Raw genomic sequence first — 15,339 nt, forward strand, 5'->3', positions numbered from 1 at the left:
CTACTTCAGGACCTTTGTTGTTCTCACTTCTTAGGACAGTCTAATGCTTCTTCATCCTTTGCACCTCAATTCCAACCTCACTTCTTCAGAAAACCTTTGTTGACCACCTACAAATGGCCTTATTTTATATGCTTTCATTAAATTCCATACCTCTTAGTCCTTAGTCCAGGTAAAATTTTCTGTATCTCTTCCTATTATGCTCTCAGTTTAATAATGTAAGAACTATGTTCTCTAGCACAGGGTCTGAATCATAGTAGTAAATATTTGTTGAAAGAATAAGTGAATAGATGAGTGACTTTATTTTAAAAATTATATATTGACAGTCTTTTACATGCATATCATGTATTTGCATTAGATAATTTTAAAACTGGGTGAGGACAAGTTATAGTCTCACCTACTCTTGGTAGGATGTTTCTGTCTTCCAGAATATTTAGAGTTCTGGAAGGTTCATTAACACTACTTATGAGGGGTTTAGTATTTTAAAATGTATAGCCAGTTCATGGAGCAAAGTAAGTAATAAGCAAATTGACAGAAGTTGCACTTAGGTTTATTTAATTCTGCTTTACATATGCCTTAAAATGAGACTATTGATATTTAGGGTGCTAGATTTGGTTAAGGATACCCAATGCTTTGTTATTGAAAGTGCTTTTTTAAAGATGACTTAGAAGGTCATTGGGGTTACATGTGTTTATATGGTCCAGGTGTGGAAAGTATAGAATATAAGTTTCTTTTTTATTTTAAGCCCATAATTTTGTATGTCAGCTATTAACCATTTATTAATTTCTCTCTGAACTGTCTTATTTTTATTGTGAAATTTGACTTTTGTTTGGCTTGGTTTGTTCTAGCCATATAGAATAAGTATATGGCTTGTCTCTTACCTCTGATTTTTAAAACTTGTGTGTAATACGTTATGTTAAAGTAGTCTGTAAGTGCTAGGGTATATCACTAGATGTCTGTGAGCCTGTATATTTTTAAAAAGAATTCTGCTTTTGTTCAGACCACAGGTTTGTCATGAATGTTAGATGTGATTATAGATTTGAATTCTTTGCAAATTGCAGTGTTATATAAATGTAATATATAAATTTAAGTTCATGTCTATAGAGATTTTCATGGTTTATATATATTTTTATAGTATATTGTAAGTAGAAACTATAAGATTATTTTTAATTATATTAATAATAGTTTCTACTTATGAAACTACATTATTGTAACTATTAATGTAATTAATTATTAATATAATTAACTATAGGTTTTATCATTGCGAAAATAAGAATTTATATTCCTTTAACTATTAGATTTTCTTTTATACAAATTCAAGTGCTTTTTAAAATATGCATGCTAACAGTGTCATGATGTATGAAATGAAATGAACACAACTCATAGTTTTTAGTTTCCTTAACTATTGTCACTGTTTACTGGTTGTAATATTGACCCCACTTTATGTTCCTTAGGTTACTGGCGTTGGCTACAATCCATTTGGGGAAGTGATTGTTGATGGTGATGTTGTTCATGGATTCTATAACCCAGCTGTTAGTAGAATTGTTGAGGTAAATACTTTATTCTCTAAGAAGGTGACATTCTTCATAATGACTTAGGACACAGTGATGGGTTCATGGTTTATGTGTATTTCTCTTAGGCGGGCTGTGTGTGCAATGATGCTGTAATTAGGAACAACACTCTAATGGGGAAGCCAACAGAAGGAGCCTTAATTGCTCTTGCAATGAAGGTATGTGCTAGTCTCTCTTCTTTGACATATAAAACATCACCCTTACAAGAGGATGTGAGGCCATGAATTTCAGTATTACTAGTTTTAGGTATAGAGAGAAGAAGACACACTATTTTGTTGTTTTTACTGCCTTTTGAGAACCAATTTTAGTCTTCTTGGAAATACAGAGCAAAGAGCTTTTCAGTATAACTTTATCCCTTATATGCAAGACGCAAATTAATGACCAGTGATGGATTTCTTCTTATGAAAAAATGTTTCTGTCTTCCATAATATTTAGAGTTCTGTGTGAAAAGCTTTATAAATACTAACTTTCAAACTTTCAAAGTAAAAGACAACATTCTTTAGAATTTCTATGTGAAGATATTAAGAACATTATGAGAAATCAGCTTTTCTTTTTCCAGTCTTCCCTTTCCCTCCATGATCAATTTCTTAAAATGAGTCTAGAGTTAGAATTTGCGTTGGGGAGATGGAATACTGTTCTCAGTGATTTTTTCATCTATTTCAATTGCTCTCTTCTCCCTAAGTCCTACATTTGTTTAAACAAGAAACCTGAAGTCCAATCTGTTATTCCCAAACAAAAATAAAATTCGTACTTTTAAGAGCAGTTTTAGAAAATTTTGAGACTTGTGTGAAACAGGATGTACCTCTAAATGAGGTCGCTTGAATTGAAATCCAGTATAGAAATGTAGATTATTATAACATTTAATTTAAGAAAATAAAATTGATATTTTTAGAATGTATATGTTTCCTTAACAGAGAATAACATTTATCATTTGTTCTCCTTGTAACTAAAATAGCATAATATAGCTTTTTAAAAGATATTCAAAAGTTGAATCTGTTAATAAGTATTTACTGTGTTACATTAAGCTTTATCTCTTTGAGAGATAAAGAATGTGAAATCACTTCCTTATGGGTGGGGACCTCACATTTTAGGTAGGAAGTTAACACTGATGTGCTTAGAAAAAATAAAAGGCAGACCAGGATAGTAGACAATTAAGTCCTAAACATTGAGCCACGTATAAGAACAGTGCAATTCATTGGAACCTGGGCTTTGAAGGATAGGAAGGGTTCGGATTTAGTAAGTAAGCCAGGGAAAGAGTAAGAATAAAAGCATAGAAGATGAGGGAAGCATAAAATGGATTATGGCTTTTGAATTGGTTAACTGGATGAAATGAAAGGAGTTTGAGTAACCTAGAAGATTATTAAATAGGGTGTATGGTGGGTTTTCTGGAGCACCTTTGAAAGCCAGGAAGAAGAGTCTCAACATATTTCAATAGACAACAAAAAGTTAACAAGAAGTGATAAACTTGGTTTTTGAGTAGTTTAAAAATTTTTTTGAATATTTGGAGGAAAATACAAAGGATATTGGGAGGGAGACTAGCTATATGATATTGGTTGTAGTCAGAATATCAGGTGGTAGGGTGTGAGGGAGTGGGATTGTATAGCAACAGGCAAGATTGAGTTGAATCCCTAAGGAGTGAAGAATTGAATCTGAAATTTCTATTGATTATAAAAGTAAATGCTCAGTGGCTGGGTACCTTTATTTATCTGTATGCTGCTTCCTTATAGAATTTGAGTCAGTAGATTTTAATACAGTCATTGTTGAAGCTTTGGTTTACATGCTGTCCAGGTAGCATGCCTGAGGGTATATCAACACAGCTAGGCCTTCATGTTGGACATGTATGTTACTGTTCAGAGAAAAATGGTATATATAGATGGAGCACTGTTATTCTATCACCATTATTTGAAAAATAATCTAGGTATCTCTAGCCAGCCTAACTATAAGTTCTAACCCTTGTTCTTTGTTAAAGGAAAAAATAGTCACGTGTTGGTGAGAGTTAACTTTCTTTTTGTGCCATATAGATGGGTCTTGATGGACTTCAACAGGACTATATCAGAAAAGCTGAATATCCTTTTAGCTCTGAGCAAAAGTGGATGGCTGTTAAATGTGTACACCGAACACAACAGGTATCCTTTCATTTAAAGAATACTTGTTATATGTTGTTTATCATAGATGACTATTTTTCATGTACTGTCCACCTTTAGAATTCAGCACAAGAAAGATGTGTTGCTTTAAAGTATGTGTAATTCAAAGTATATTTATCCCTTGTTATTCTCATTTTCTCTGCATTTATGCATAGTTATATTCAATTTTGCTGTGTGAGCAAACAACTTAAATGAGTTGGAGCCTGGTGTCAGTCTCCTAGAGCTTGTGACATCAAATTCTTTCAACATTTTTGTTCATAAAGACAGACTATTCTAGGTCTCTGCAGACCACTCAGTGTCTATCCATACTCTTTCACCGAAGGAATGTCTTAACTTCAGAACAAATAAAACCACTTTGTTTTGTGAAAAAGTGGTTACCAGATGTGTATAATTCATGTTAATTGATCCAGGTTACAAACCGGCAAAATGACATGCACTGATTTTCAAGCTACTACTTTATTCCTGGGTGCTTTAGAAATTTTTACACAGTTAATATAATAAGAGTTCTTAGTTATATATGCGGTACAGTTATATCACTCATAATTTCTGTTTACCGGCTTGATGCTTAAACTTACTTCTCCTTTAAAAATACATATTCATTATTTTTATATTTTCTTTATTAGGAATTAATAATTGGTTATGTGTTTACACCTGTGAGCAAACATTTTGAAACCAGTTACATCTCTGTAGATAGGAATGAATGAGAGAATTCCCTCTCACCCATAATAAGTAGGAAATGTCTTAGTTTTAAAAGAAAGCAAGTTGGTTGATTTTGAATTTGTAAATAGAGATGTGCCAGGTTCCCTGTTCATGAGAGGGAAAAAGATTTATGTCTAATTTTCCTACGAACTTTTATAAACTCCTGGGAAGTGAGACTGTGGGAAAGAAAACTGTAAAAATAAAATGCATGATATTTTAAACTTTGTAACATAAAACTTTCAAAAATTGCATTTGATAATTTTTAGCTGATGTCCCTTGACGGTATAGTTATATAGCAAGAATATATATATGAGTTCATTTGGAAGGTCTCTTTCTTTACATTTGATATACTATCACACAGTACTTCAAGATAATGTGGCTCATGCAAAGTTTAATGATTTGACTTCAGTTTTGAATCTAACCTCATTAAAGTTGTACATTGGAAGTTGTACATTGAATCTTCTCAGTTGTGGAAGTGGGGGATAGGGAGTGGCAGGATATAAATTTGGAAAGAATTTGTATGATTAGTTTTCCCATATGCTAACCTGAAGAATTTCTCTTAAAAAAGAAAACCAACCAATGGAACTAACAAAACCCAAACCTACTGACTTGACTCAAGATCTAGAAGAGGTCAACATGGCACAGATATGGCAGAGTTACCAATTTAAAAAGAACCTCAGTGGCTCAAATAGTTTATATTTAGAGGACTTTGATTTGAACAGACAATACACATTTTTTTCTACTGTCTCCCTGGAACCTGCCAAAACAACAACCAATAAATAAAAGAAATAAACTAAAAAAGAAAAGTGTGAGAAAGACTCAGGGGGACCAGGTATCTTTGAAGGTGAAGACTAAGGTGTGAGGCAGAAAACAGGAGATCAGATTAAAATTTTGGGTAATGAACCAATAGAACTGCCCCAAGTACCTTTTCTCTTTCTTGAGGTTATACCCTATAGAATATCAGAAATCTCATTTTGGACACAAGACTGGAAGGCAAAATTAAGTTGGCTTACAACTGTGAAAAAACAGTGATTAAGGGCAAACCTTTAGGTCCTAACTCCACTTTCTTAGAATGCCTACAGGCAGGTATCTCCCTACCTTCATTCTAAGTCAGAAGACTGAAAAGTTTTAGAGAGGCCCCAGAGGACTTCCAACAGTACAGTACAGTACAGTACAGTACAGAGTATTCCTAATTAAGCTCTTTGTTCATTAGTAGCGTTTACCTACTCTTGGGCTTCATCTCATCAACCTGCAGCCACAGGTTGATATGCTGTGCCATTCAATGCCCATGGAGCTTCTATAACTTTAATTGCTTCAGTCTTGAATGTAAATGGACAATTAGTGATTGTTAGATATATGGCCAAAGTTTTCTATGAAAGACACAGACCAAACCTACAGAGGAAGGGGTCTCAGAGAAACAAAGATAATGCTGGATGCTGAAGGAAAATTTCCAAAGACCATAAAAAATGACAACAAAATAAATAGAACGTGTTTTCAAATAAAGTCAGGGAATCTATCAGAAAGTTGAACAAAATGTCTAAGATGTGGATAGTGAACAATACAAAAGATAAAGTACAAAAATCAGAAAATAAGTATAGGAGATCCAACATACACCTAATAGTGGTAACAGGAAGAGAGAACAAAATGGGAAGATTTTATCAACACCAGAAAGTTTTCCAGAGGTAGGACTTCAGCTTATAGAGTAAAATTGCCCATCAGCTGCTCAGCATGAGTAGGGTAAAGGAGAAGATAGTTAAGGGTACTAGTACTTGGATGCTACCAGGTACAGGAAATTACTTTGTATGCTTGACCAGGTTAAGACAACGGCTTATTCCAGGACCCAGCATGTAGTGGGAAGCAGAAGAGGGGTACTGGTTTATGTCAGAATGAACACCCATTATGATCAGTCAGTTTCAGGTTTGCAGGAAGCAGTCTCTCTCTTCTGGCCTGGGTTCATCTTGGGTCAGGCAGCAGTCACATCTTGGAACAGTCTCTCCTCAGGGATAGATGCAAGGCTCATAATCAAGAAATTTGAGGATACTTAGGGAGAGTTCTAAAAGTTTCCAGAGGTTTTAGGGTGGGGGTGGGGCAAGTGGGAGATCATATACAAGGGGTTAGGAATTAAAGTAGCTCCTTTGGACTTTCCAAATGGAATACTTGACACTGCAGGCTGGAAGACACTAGAGGAAAGCCTTCAAATTGAAAAGAATTTATTCCTAGCTGAACTTAGAAATGTGAGAATGGAATTAAAATGTTTTCAGATACTCCAAGTCTCAAAATGTAAATCCCACACATCTTTTCTTAGAAAGATACTGGTGGATATGTTATTCCAAGATAAGATAATAATCCAAGGAAAAGGAAGACATAGCATACAGTGAATTCTAACCAGGAAAGCCATGAAAAGAATTCCCAGAGTAGAGGCGAAGGTAAGTTCCTAGGTACCAGTGATGCTGCAGGCCTAGAAATCCGCCAACTCAAATTAGAAAAGGAAATGAGAACAAGCTTCAAGGAAGGTGGTCTTCAGTAATGATTTGGGAATAATAACTTACCTTCTTATTTGATCATGTGAAAAATATCATTGAGAAAGCTTTTATATTATGTGAAAGAATTCCAGAATAATTAGTAATAGGTGTAAAGAAAACTAAGCAAATAAAAGAGGCAGTTACTAACTTTATAAAAGATAAAGCTTCAACAGGAAAATGTATTTGATTTATATAGGCCATGGAAACAGCATCACATCTTCCTGCTACCTCCCTATCCCCTAATATCTGCTCACTAGTTATTTGGGGCCCCAGGCAGATGGAAGCTTGGAATCTCCGTCTCAGTGTGAATACACGCTGTCATAACAGGAGCAGAGGAAGAGCACATTATGCACTGGTTCCTAAATTTCCATTTGGAAGTGATACAAGTACTGCTCATATTTATTTGGCCAAAGCAAGTTATACCTGACTTCAAAGTGGGAGTGAGGGGCAGGGAAATACATTCCTATGTGCCTGCAGGGCGAACTGGGATGTGTGTGAACTGTTCTAGTGACTTTGACTTCACTCAACAGTGAAGAGTCATAAAATAAACAGAATACTGACAAATTTTGCTTTAACTATATTACAGCAATGGGGAGAGGAGGACTAGGTAGCGGGGGTAACCAAACTATCACCTGTCGTAATAGACAATGTATAAAATTGTTAAGCCAAAAAGTAGCAGTACAAACATATTTAAAAACATGGAGATGAATATTAAGGAGAAAGCATCTATAGAGTTAAAATAAGTTTGCCTCTTTGGAGCCGGACTAGAGATGAGATGATTTGGGCAGGGCACTACGGTTTTTCATTGCAAACTTTTGTATATTACTTTACCATGATAAAAAATAGAAGCAAAAGTCTGATAATACCCAAAATATAAGGTGGTTATGAGAATTAAATGGGATCACATGTATACACATAATAGCAGCCAACAGAAAGCCCGAACAATTTGCTTATGGACTGATGTTAGCTCTCTTTCCTTGTCCTGTTGTGAGTCTCTCTCCAAATCTCAGAGCGCCTAATCCAGTGTTTAGTGTAGCACGGCCTTCAGTATGTGGGGGTGAGGGTGGGGAGTAGACACCATTTTCTTTATAGTATGCAGAAGGATCCCACATGAACTTTTAATCTTCAGAGTTCAAGTGCCACTCTTGAACTAAAGTCTTAGACTTGAGTAACTCGCTGGGGATTATGAGAAATGAATGCCACTTGTTTTTGGACTTTAATGGCAGGTATGTACAAGTTGAAATTAGTTTAAATTTTTTTGCTGTGTTTTTTCTTCTTAGGACAGACCAGAGATTTGTTTTATGAAGGGTGCTTATGAACAGGTGATTAAGTATTGTACTACGTACCACAGCAAAGGGCAGACCTTGACACTTACACAGCAGCAGAGAGATCTGTACCAACAAGAGAAGGCACGAATGGGCTCAGCAGGGCTCAGAGGTAAGGTGCATAGTCATCTAAGGTGGAAACGTAATGCCTTCTGTTAATTGCAGATGAATTCATGCTTCCTATCTGAGCTCTCCAACTCTATTCTAGGCTTTGTTAAACTGTGCCATTTCTGAAGTATTAAGTTTTAGTTGGCTAATTGGCCCCCAAAACATGGAAAATGAGGAATGTAGCAATGTATGAAATCTCTAGTTCTTAAAGACCTGCAGTGGTCTTTGAGTAAGTATAGTAATTTTATTTTAGACAAGTTTATCTTGTGAGAAGGGAGATGGATGGAGGTAAAAGTGATGTTATTCTTTATTTTATTGCTTTGTCTTATTTGTTAATAGATCTAAAATAACTATCCTAAATATTGAAGCCTTAGTCTCTAATTTGTCCTTTAAACTGAGGTGATTCCTTACTTGCTCCTCATCTGCTGACTTCTTTCCTTTGTATTCATTTACCAGAGAGGTAAAGAAGTACCCAGATTCTGCTTGTGTATATGCTGCTGACTAAATGTGATGAGGTGAGAGGGTCTGCTCTGCACACACACATTGGGCTACTTCTCCTGGAATCATTGTAGGATTGAAAGGGCAGGGAATGGGGCCATACCTGGTTTTTACCTTCTGGATAGTCATCTAGCTTTTGGGTAATATATGTACTTATGTAGTCTCTCTCAAGGAAATTGGAAGAGTTGGCTTCCTTTATTTTTACAAAATGGAAGTCAAGCACTGCAATTCCTGGAAGTAGGAAACAAATTATATAAAAAAATCATCTTCTTACTCATGGTTCACTTAAGTGAGGGCTTTTTGTAGGTATAAAACATTTATAGATTTACAGGACTTTCTCATTTACAGGTTTAGAGAGCAGAGTTTTGTTATTCTTTTAGCAAATTTGTTAGCATCTTACAGCAATAGGGTTTCAAAGTTGGCTTAGATTTAGAAACACTGAAGAAGTCTTAAAGGTCTGGTATGTGCTTCTTGTTTTCTTTAATTTTTGTAGAAGTTTCACATATTTTGAATTTGAATTCTGACTTTATCTGGAGCGCTGTGGAGGTTTGTGTGTGTGTGATTCAGTGTTATAACATTGTTAAATAGAGCGGAGTTGGTAGAGGAGAAAATCTTTGTTTCATAAGAGCTTTCGAAAACATTGTGGTCATTTGTCTCTTGCTTCCTGTCTTTTCTTCTTACTCTGATTGTGTACCCTTTTCCTCCTCCCCCTGAAATTACCATAATGAAGAACAAAAAGATTTTAAATATAACTTGATACATACTGATGTTGCATCTTAAAAAACTTAAGTTTCTTAAAATATATATGGTTCTTAATTTTGAAATTAGAATGTTTGTTTTTATGTTTTAGTTAGGGACCTTCCACATGAAAAGGTCTACCTACTTTTATCTCAGACAGTAGCAGTAGATCTTCATTTGTTCTAAAGAAGCAAACAGATAAAGACAAGAGACCAACTGCTGGGCTAATACCACCCCTCTGTTGAGAGTGCCAAGATCTGATCTCCCTTTCTTAGGATTTGCTGACACAAATTGATACTGTCGTGTTCTGTTGATATCTCCTTCCATTCTAATACCAGGGATTGTCAAGTGGCCCATTCCCTTGCAGGCTGAAAGCCTTTGAGGCCTACATCTACATAAATAGGTATATGACTCTTACACTGGAAAAATAGAAGTTTTTTGACTCTAACTGTGGTTTTCCAAATTTATCTAATCCTCCATACCTTCTGCTTGTATAAGAATGGGTGCTTCCTGTGATCTTGCTGGGGCTTTTCAGTTTCTTCATTAGAAACATACATGTATGTTTCTTGTGTAAGTTCTTTAGTCTAATAATATCCCTGATGGAAATACATCCCTTTGGCTCATAAGATAGTTATGAGAGGTTCCAGAGAATAAGCTAAACGATATTTGAAAATGAACAATAGTTTATGCTCTATATTTAGTGCCCAGGGATGACAGGAAGCTGACTATAAATAATGCTAGGGTGGTGCTATTTACATACTTTTAGAGAACAAAAGTTACAAATAAGAAATACCTGTTAATGTTACGTAAAGAGTGAAAGAATCCAAACTGTTGTTCGTGTTAGTGGTTTTACTGTCACTTTACAATTAATTTTACCTCCTAGGGTTTATCATGTGTGAAATTGTTATATGTTGTTTATAATTAATTAATATAGCCTCTTTAAGCTATTGCATTGTTCTTTAGACCTATGAAGTGGAAAGATGAAGAGAACATTAGTAGATGCCACCTTCAAAAGTGTCTGTTTAAAATTGACTGTAAAGCTAAACAAACCCATAGTTTCTTTAGATAATTAATTGTATTTTCTAAAGAGCCAAAAGTTTATGTTGAAAGATGCATGTGGTTACTATGTGAAAATAATCTTTATTTGCTCCTTACTTGCCTTTCCTTCCTAACAGTTTTTTAGTCTTATTCTTTTTCATTTTTAATAGCTTAAAACAGTCCCATATCTGGAACCTTTAAACTGTAATATCTTAACATGCAATATTTTGGTTTTTAAGGATTATGTAATAACTACAATGACATTATAGTCTTAAGTGATTTATTTGCTAAGTGTTACTCTCTTAAGCGTTTGTCAAGTAATTCTCATATTTTTGTGACTTATATTTTCTTTTTTGGGTTTTATTATTATTATTTCCTAAGTTCTTGCTTTGGCTTCTGGTCCTGAACTGGGACAGCTGACATTTCTTGGCCTGGTGGGAATCATTGATCCTCCTAGAACTGGTGTGAAAGAAGCTGTTACAACACTCATTGCCTCAGGAGTATCAATAAAAATGATTACTGGAGACTCACAGGAGACTGCAGTTGCAATCGGTATGACTAGACTGCTTCCTTTTGTTTTCGCTTTTTTAAATTAGCGTACAGTTTTGTGAACCATTAGACAAAATGTGTTTATCTAATATTGAGATTATACAATTAAAATGACTCTTGTTTGCTCATACTCTGTAAACTTGAGGGCCAAAATTTAGTTTAAAAAGTAATATTATTAAAAGTATATAACTAAATTATTATGAAATCATGTATGTATATTATTCACAAAAGGACAGTTTCAACCTCATAATCTGCTGCGCTGATGGATAAAAGCACTACATCATGAATCTGAAAGGAAATCGGAAATTTAGTTTTTCCTTTCAACTTGAGTATTATTTTCAAAGCAGACGTGTGTACCAAATTTGACAGAAAATAGTTTGTGTCTGTGTTTCTGTTGTCTCAGCAGACAACATACACACACATACACACATACGCTTGTGTCATTTGAATGTCCTTTACAATTACCTTAAGAAGTAAAAGGGGAGAAAATGGACATGAAAGTTAATCTCCCAGATCCTGTAAATCATGATTCATATTGATAAATTTAGGCAGTTTGCTAAAGTCCAATACTAATTTTATTAATATGGAGAGGGTCAGGAGTTTCATACTTTATGTTATCTAAGAAGAATATGTCACTAGAAATGGAACATTGTTGGGAAGATTATACCTAGAAAAACTTTTCAACATTTATTTTCATTTACATACAACTACATTATTACCACAGATCCACCACCATTTTGTTTGATTTTAGATATTTAAACTGTACTCTGATCTTTATTAAAATTGAGCTGCTGAGCAAAACCTGATTGACCTTGTTTCAGTTCTTAGGTTTGATGGGTTAAATTGTGAAAACTCTTTTTTCTTAAATTTAAACAAAAATAAGAGTCAAACAGAAAACTCCACTTTACTAATTCAGATAGGTTTGTCTTAGCAGTAGTTTTTCTTATAATCTCTTGATATAAATGCATTTTAGACTTAAAAGAGAGTAGATAACAAATTATATTAACTGAGCATTATGTTGCTAGCCTATCAGACAAAACCAATTTGATTAATTATGTTTTTTCTGCCATTTCACTTTAGCTAGCCGTCTAGGATTGTATTCCAAAACTTCCCAGTCCGTCTCAGGAGAAGAAATAGATGCGATGGATGTCCAGCAGCTTTCACAAATCCTACCAAAGGTAGGCCTAAACTAGAGCCTATTAGACTCACAGACTTTACTCTAAGAGTTACCTTTTCTACTATCTTAATGAAACTGTTTGAGAACAGTTGGGACATGATCAACAAAATAGTTGTTCCAAATCATGGAATAAAATCTTATCATTAAAATCGGCCTTATCATTGAGAGTATTTGTGATGTAATCATTATGACTATCATTGCAAATTTATTAACTTTAGCAAGAATCGAGTTTCCCCTGAGGAAGAAGGTGCTATATAAATTAACGGTGGTTGTATTGTATTTATAAAATACAGAGTGGAGAGAGAGACCATTACTTTATATTTCTTACTCTTTTGTTCTATTTTAATTGTAGCATGGATATGTAATACTTTTTTAAAACATTGAGATATCATTTACATACACTAAAATTCATCTTTTTTAATGTATTGGTCTAAGTTTCCACGTGTGATCTTGTAACCATCTCCAAATTCAAGATATAGAACAGTTCTTTCATATCCCCAAATTCTCTTGCACCTTTTTGTAATCAGCTCTTCCCTCTACTTTCAGTACTTGGCAACCACTGATTTGTTTTCTGTCTCTGTAGTTCTCCCCTTTTTAGAATGCTCTAAAAATAGAATTGTGTATTATGAGGCCTTTGGATCTGTTTCTTTCACTTAGTGTAATGCATTTGAGATTTATCTATGTTGTATGTATTAGTTTTTTTTTTAATAGTATTCCACTATAGGGAGTATGTTACCTATTCACCAGTTTAAAGACATATGAATTATTTACGGTTTTTGCCAATTATGAATAAAGCAATTATAAACATTTGTGTGTAGGTTTTTGCATGAAAATAAATTTTTATTTCTCTTAGGTATCTCTTGTTCCACAACACAGTAACTCTTTAGTGCCAAGTTCTCTGGTGTGAGATTAACTTATTTTATCATCTTGGGATGGTTTATGGGGGCTTAACAAAGCTTGATTTGTGGGTACACAGATCCCGCAAGAAGGGCCCCATAAAAGGTAGGGAATATTTTTGTATCCAAGCACTTGACAGTTCATATTTCTTCATTGTTACTTGTCTATTTATGCACATATATTTGTATGTCTTTTAAATAAACATATAAATAAATTAACATATTTGTATGTCTTTTAAAGTAAGTGCTTATCATCTGGCATTTATTTTATTATATATTAGCTATCCATTGATAGTAATAAAATATGCCACTGTCGTCTTAAATTTGACACTCATAATTGCAAGTTACATTAGAACACTGAACTTTCTTAAATTATTTCCACATCTTAACTTAAAGCTTGTCTTTGTATAATACTTTTTTTCTGATTAGAAAATTCATTAGTAGCATATGTTCTTTGTCACAAAACTGGAAAACCTAGAAAAGTAATAGCTACAATGCAAGCTGCCTGTAATACAATGCAGATACTCAGAACTTATGTACCCATAGAGCATCTAAGATAATAAGTTAATCTGTGCTTTTTAAAAAAATGTATTTAACAAAAATTGTGTCATTTAAATGTGTTAAACAAAGCCTGGTTGGTACTTTATCGTGTTATAAATCTGAACATTTATTTAACATAACTACAACATTGCTGAAATCATTAGATATAATTATAAAACATGTATTTAATGGCTGCACAATATTTTGCTTGGGTATACTGCGTGCGTATAAACACACAGCAAATATATGGTTATATAACCATTTTCCTGTTGAAATTTGAGCTTCTATTTATTTTTTGTTATTGTAAATAATGCTTTAAGGATAACCGTAGCAACCATTTACCATGTGCCAGGCAGTACATGTTACATACATTATCTATTTACTCCTGATAGCCACCTTGTAAAAGATAAGCAACCCCATTTTTACAGATGAGGAAATTGAGGCCCAGAGAACTTGGGAGGCTTAACTGTGACAGAGCTGGTGAGTGATGGCTTTGGAATTGGGACTGGAGCCCAGGTCTATGTGAATCCAGAGTTCATCATCTATTGCTTACTGATTCATTGAACATTATTGTCCATAAGACTTTGTGCCGAACTCTGATTATTTTTGTAGAATTAATGCCTACATGTGAGATGATTGGACCAGTGGTCAGCATATCTGTAAAGCTTTTAACACATACTGATGAATTGTCCTCTGAAAAGGTTTCAGTGACTATTTCCACAAACTACACTTCATATGGTAGCATGAAATTCTTAGACGTTGAGTCTCACTTGTGGTTAGGTTTTAGATGTAGTTACTGGTAGAAACGCACTGTTTTGTTCATCCACATTTTCTCTCTCTTTTTCAAGCTGTAGATACTCATGAATTCTGTTTTCAGAACATATGGGAGCAATTTAGGTGTTTGCTTTGTTTTAGGTTTAGTGGAGAAGGTGTTTTCATATTTGAATGGAACTATTTTTTTGTCCTGTCCTGGTGGTTTCTTTCTGACATTTGTTTCTGAAAGAATAAATCTTGTATTAGGTTCCCTGGGAGTATTGGGACAGAATGTACATTAGTAAACATATGTGAAATCCGCAGTTAATTTAACATTTTCCCATTAGATTTTGTTCAACCTTTTCTTCCAAAACTTTTTCTTCCAAACCTTTTCTTGGAGATGCTAACAAGTAGTGAAATTGACAGATTTGAAATTTTATTTGCTTTCTTTTTATTTGCTATCTGGCTTTCTGATAAAAATGCTAATAATCTGAAAACCAAAACTGAAGGTAGTTAGAGAAGGAAGAAGCAAATTACAAATTACCTCGTAAGTCTGGACAAATTACATCATTGGTCTTTTCCAAATAGGAGTTTTTGTGCATTAATTATGGCAGATACCCTGATGTTATTCCAGAGAGACTAAAATAATATAAAACCCAAGCTTTCTGAGAAACTCATTGACTTGCTTAAAGTCATCCTACTCTGAATAGGAATTTTATAAATTTACCAGGGCTTCCTTCCAGGTATTTCCTGTCTTTTGAATACCTAAATCTTTTTTCCAAAT

At 34.2% G+C, this 15,339-nt stretch overlaps 1 protein-coding gene across 5 annotated transcripts in view; it reads left to right on the plus strand.

Moving 5' to 3' along the window:
- Positions 1-15,339, plus strand: part of ATP2C1 (ATPase secretory pathway Ca2+ transporting 1) — a 97,140-nt gene that overhangs the window by 54,227 nt on the left and 27,574 nt on the right. For all 5 annotated transcript variants that reach the window (XM_039837118.1, XM_039837115.1, XM_039837113.1 and 2 more), the window contains 6 exons: positions 1,452-1,547; positions 1,637-1,726; positions 3,590-3,694; positions 8,214-8,370; positions 11,022-11,192; positions 12,270-12,367. In XM_039837118.1, the coding sequence (XP_039693052.1) occupies positions 1,452-1,547; positions 1,637-1,726; positions 3,590-3,694; positions 8,214-8,370; positions 11,022-11,192; positions 12,270-12,367 (717 nt within the window). The remainder of the gene's footprint in view (positions 1-1,451; positions 1,548-1,636; positions 1,727-3,589; positions 3,695-8,213; positions 8,371-11,021; positions 11,193-12,269; positions 12,368-15,339) is intronic.

Source organism: Pteropus medius, unplaced genomic scaffold (genome assembly GCF_902729225.1).
Source record: "Pteropus medius unplaced genomic scaffold, Ma_sr-lr_union100, whole genome shotgun sequence".
In the NCBI taxonomy this organism is placed as follows: domain Eukaryota; kingdom Metazoa; phylum Chordata; class Mammalia; order Chiroptera; family Pteropodidae; genus Pteropus; species Pteropus medius.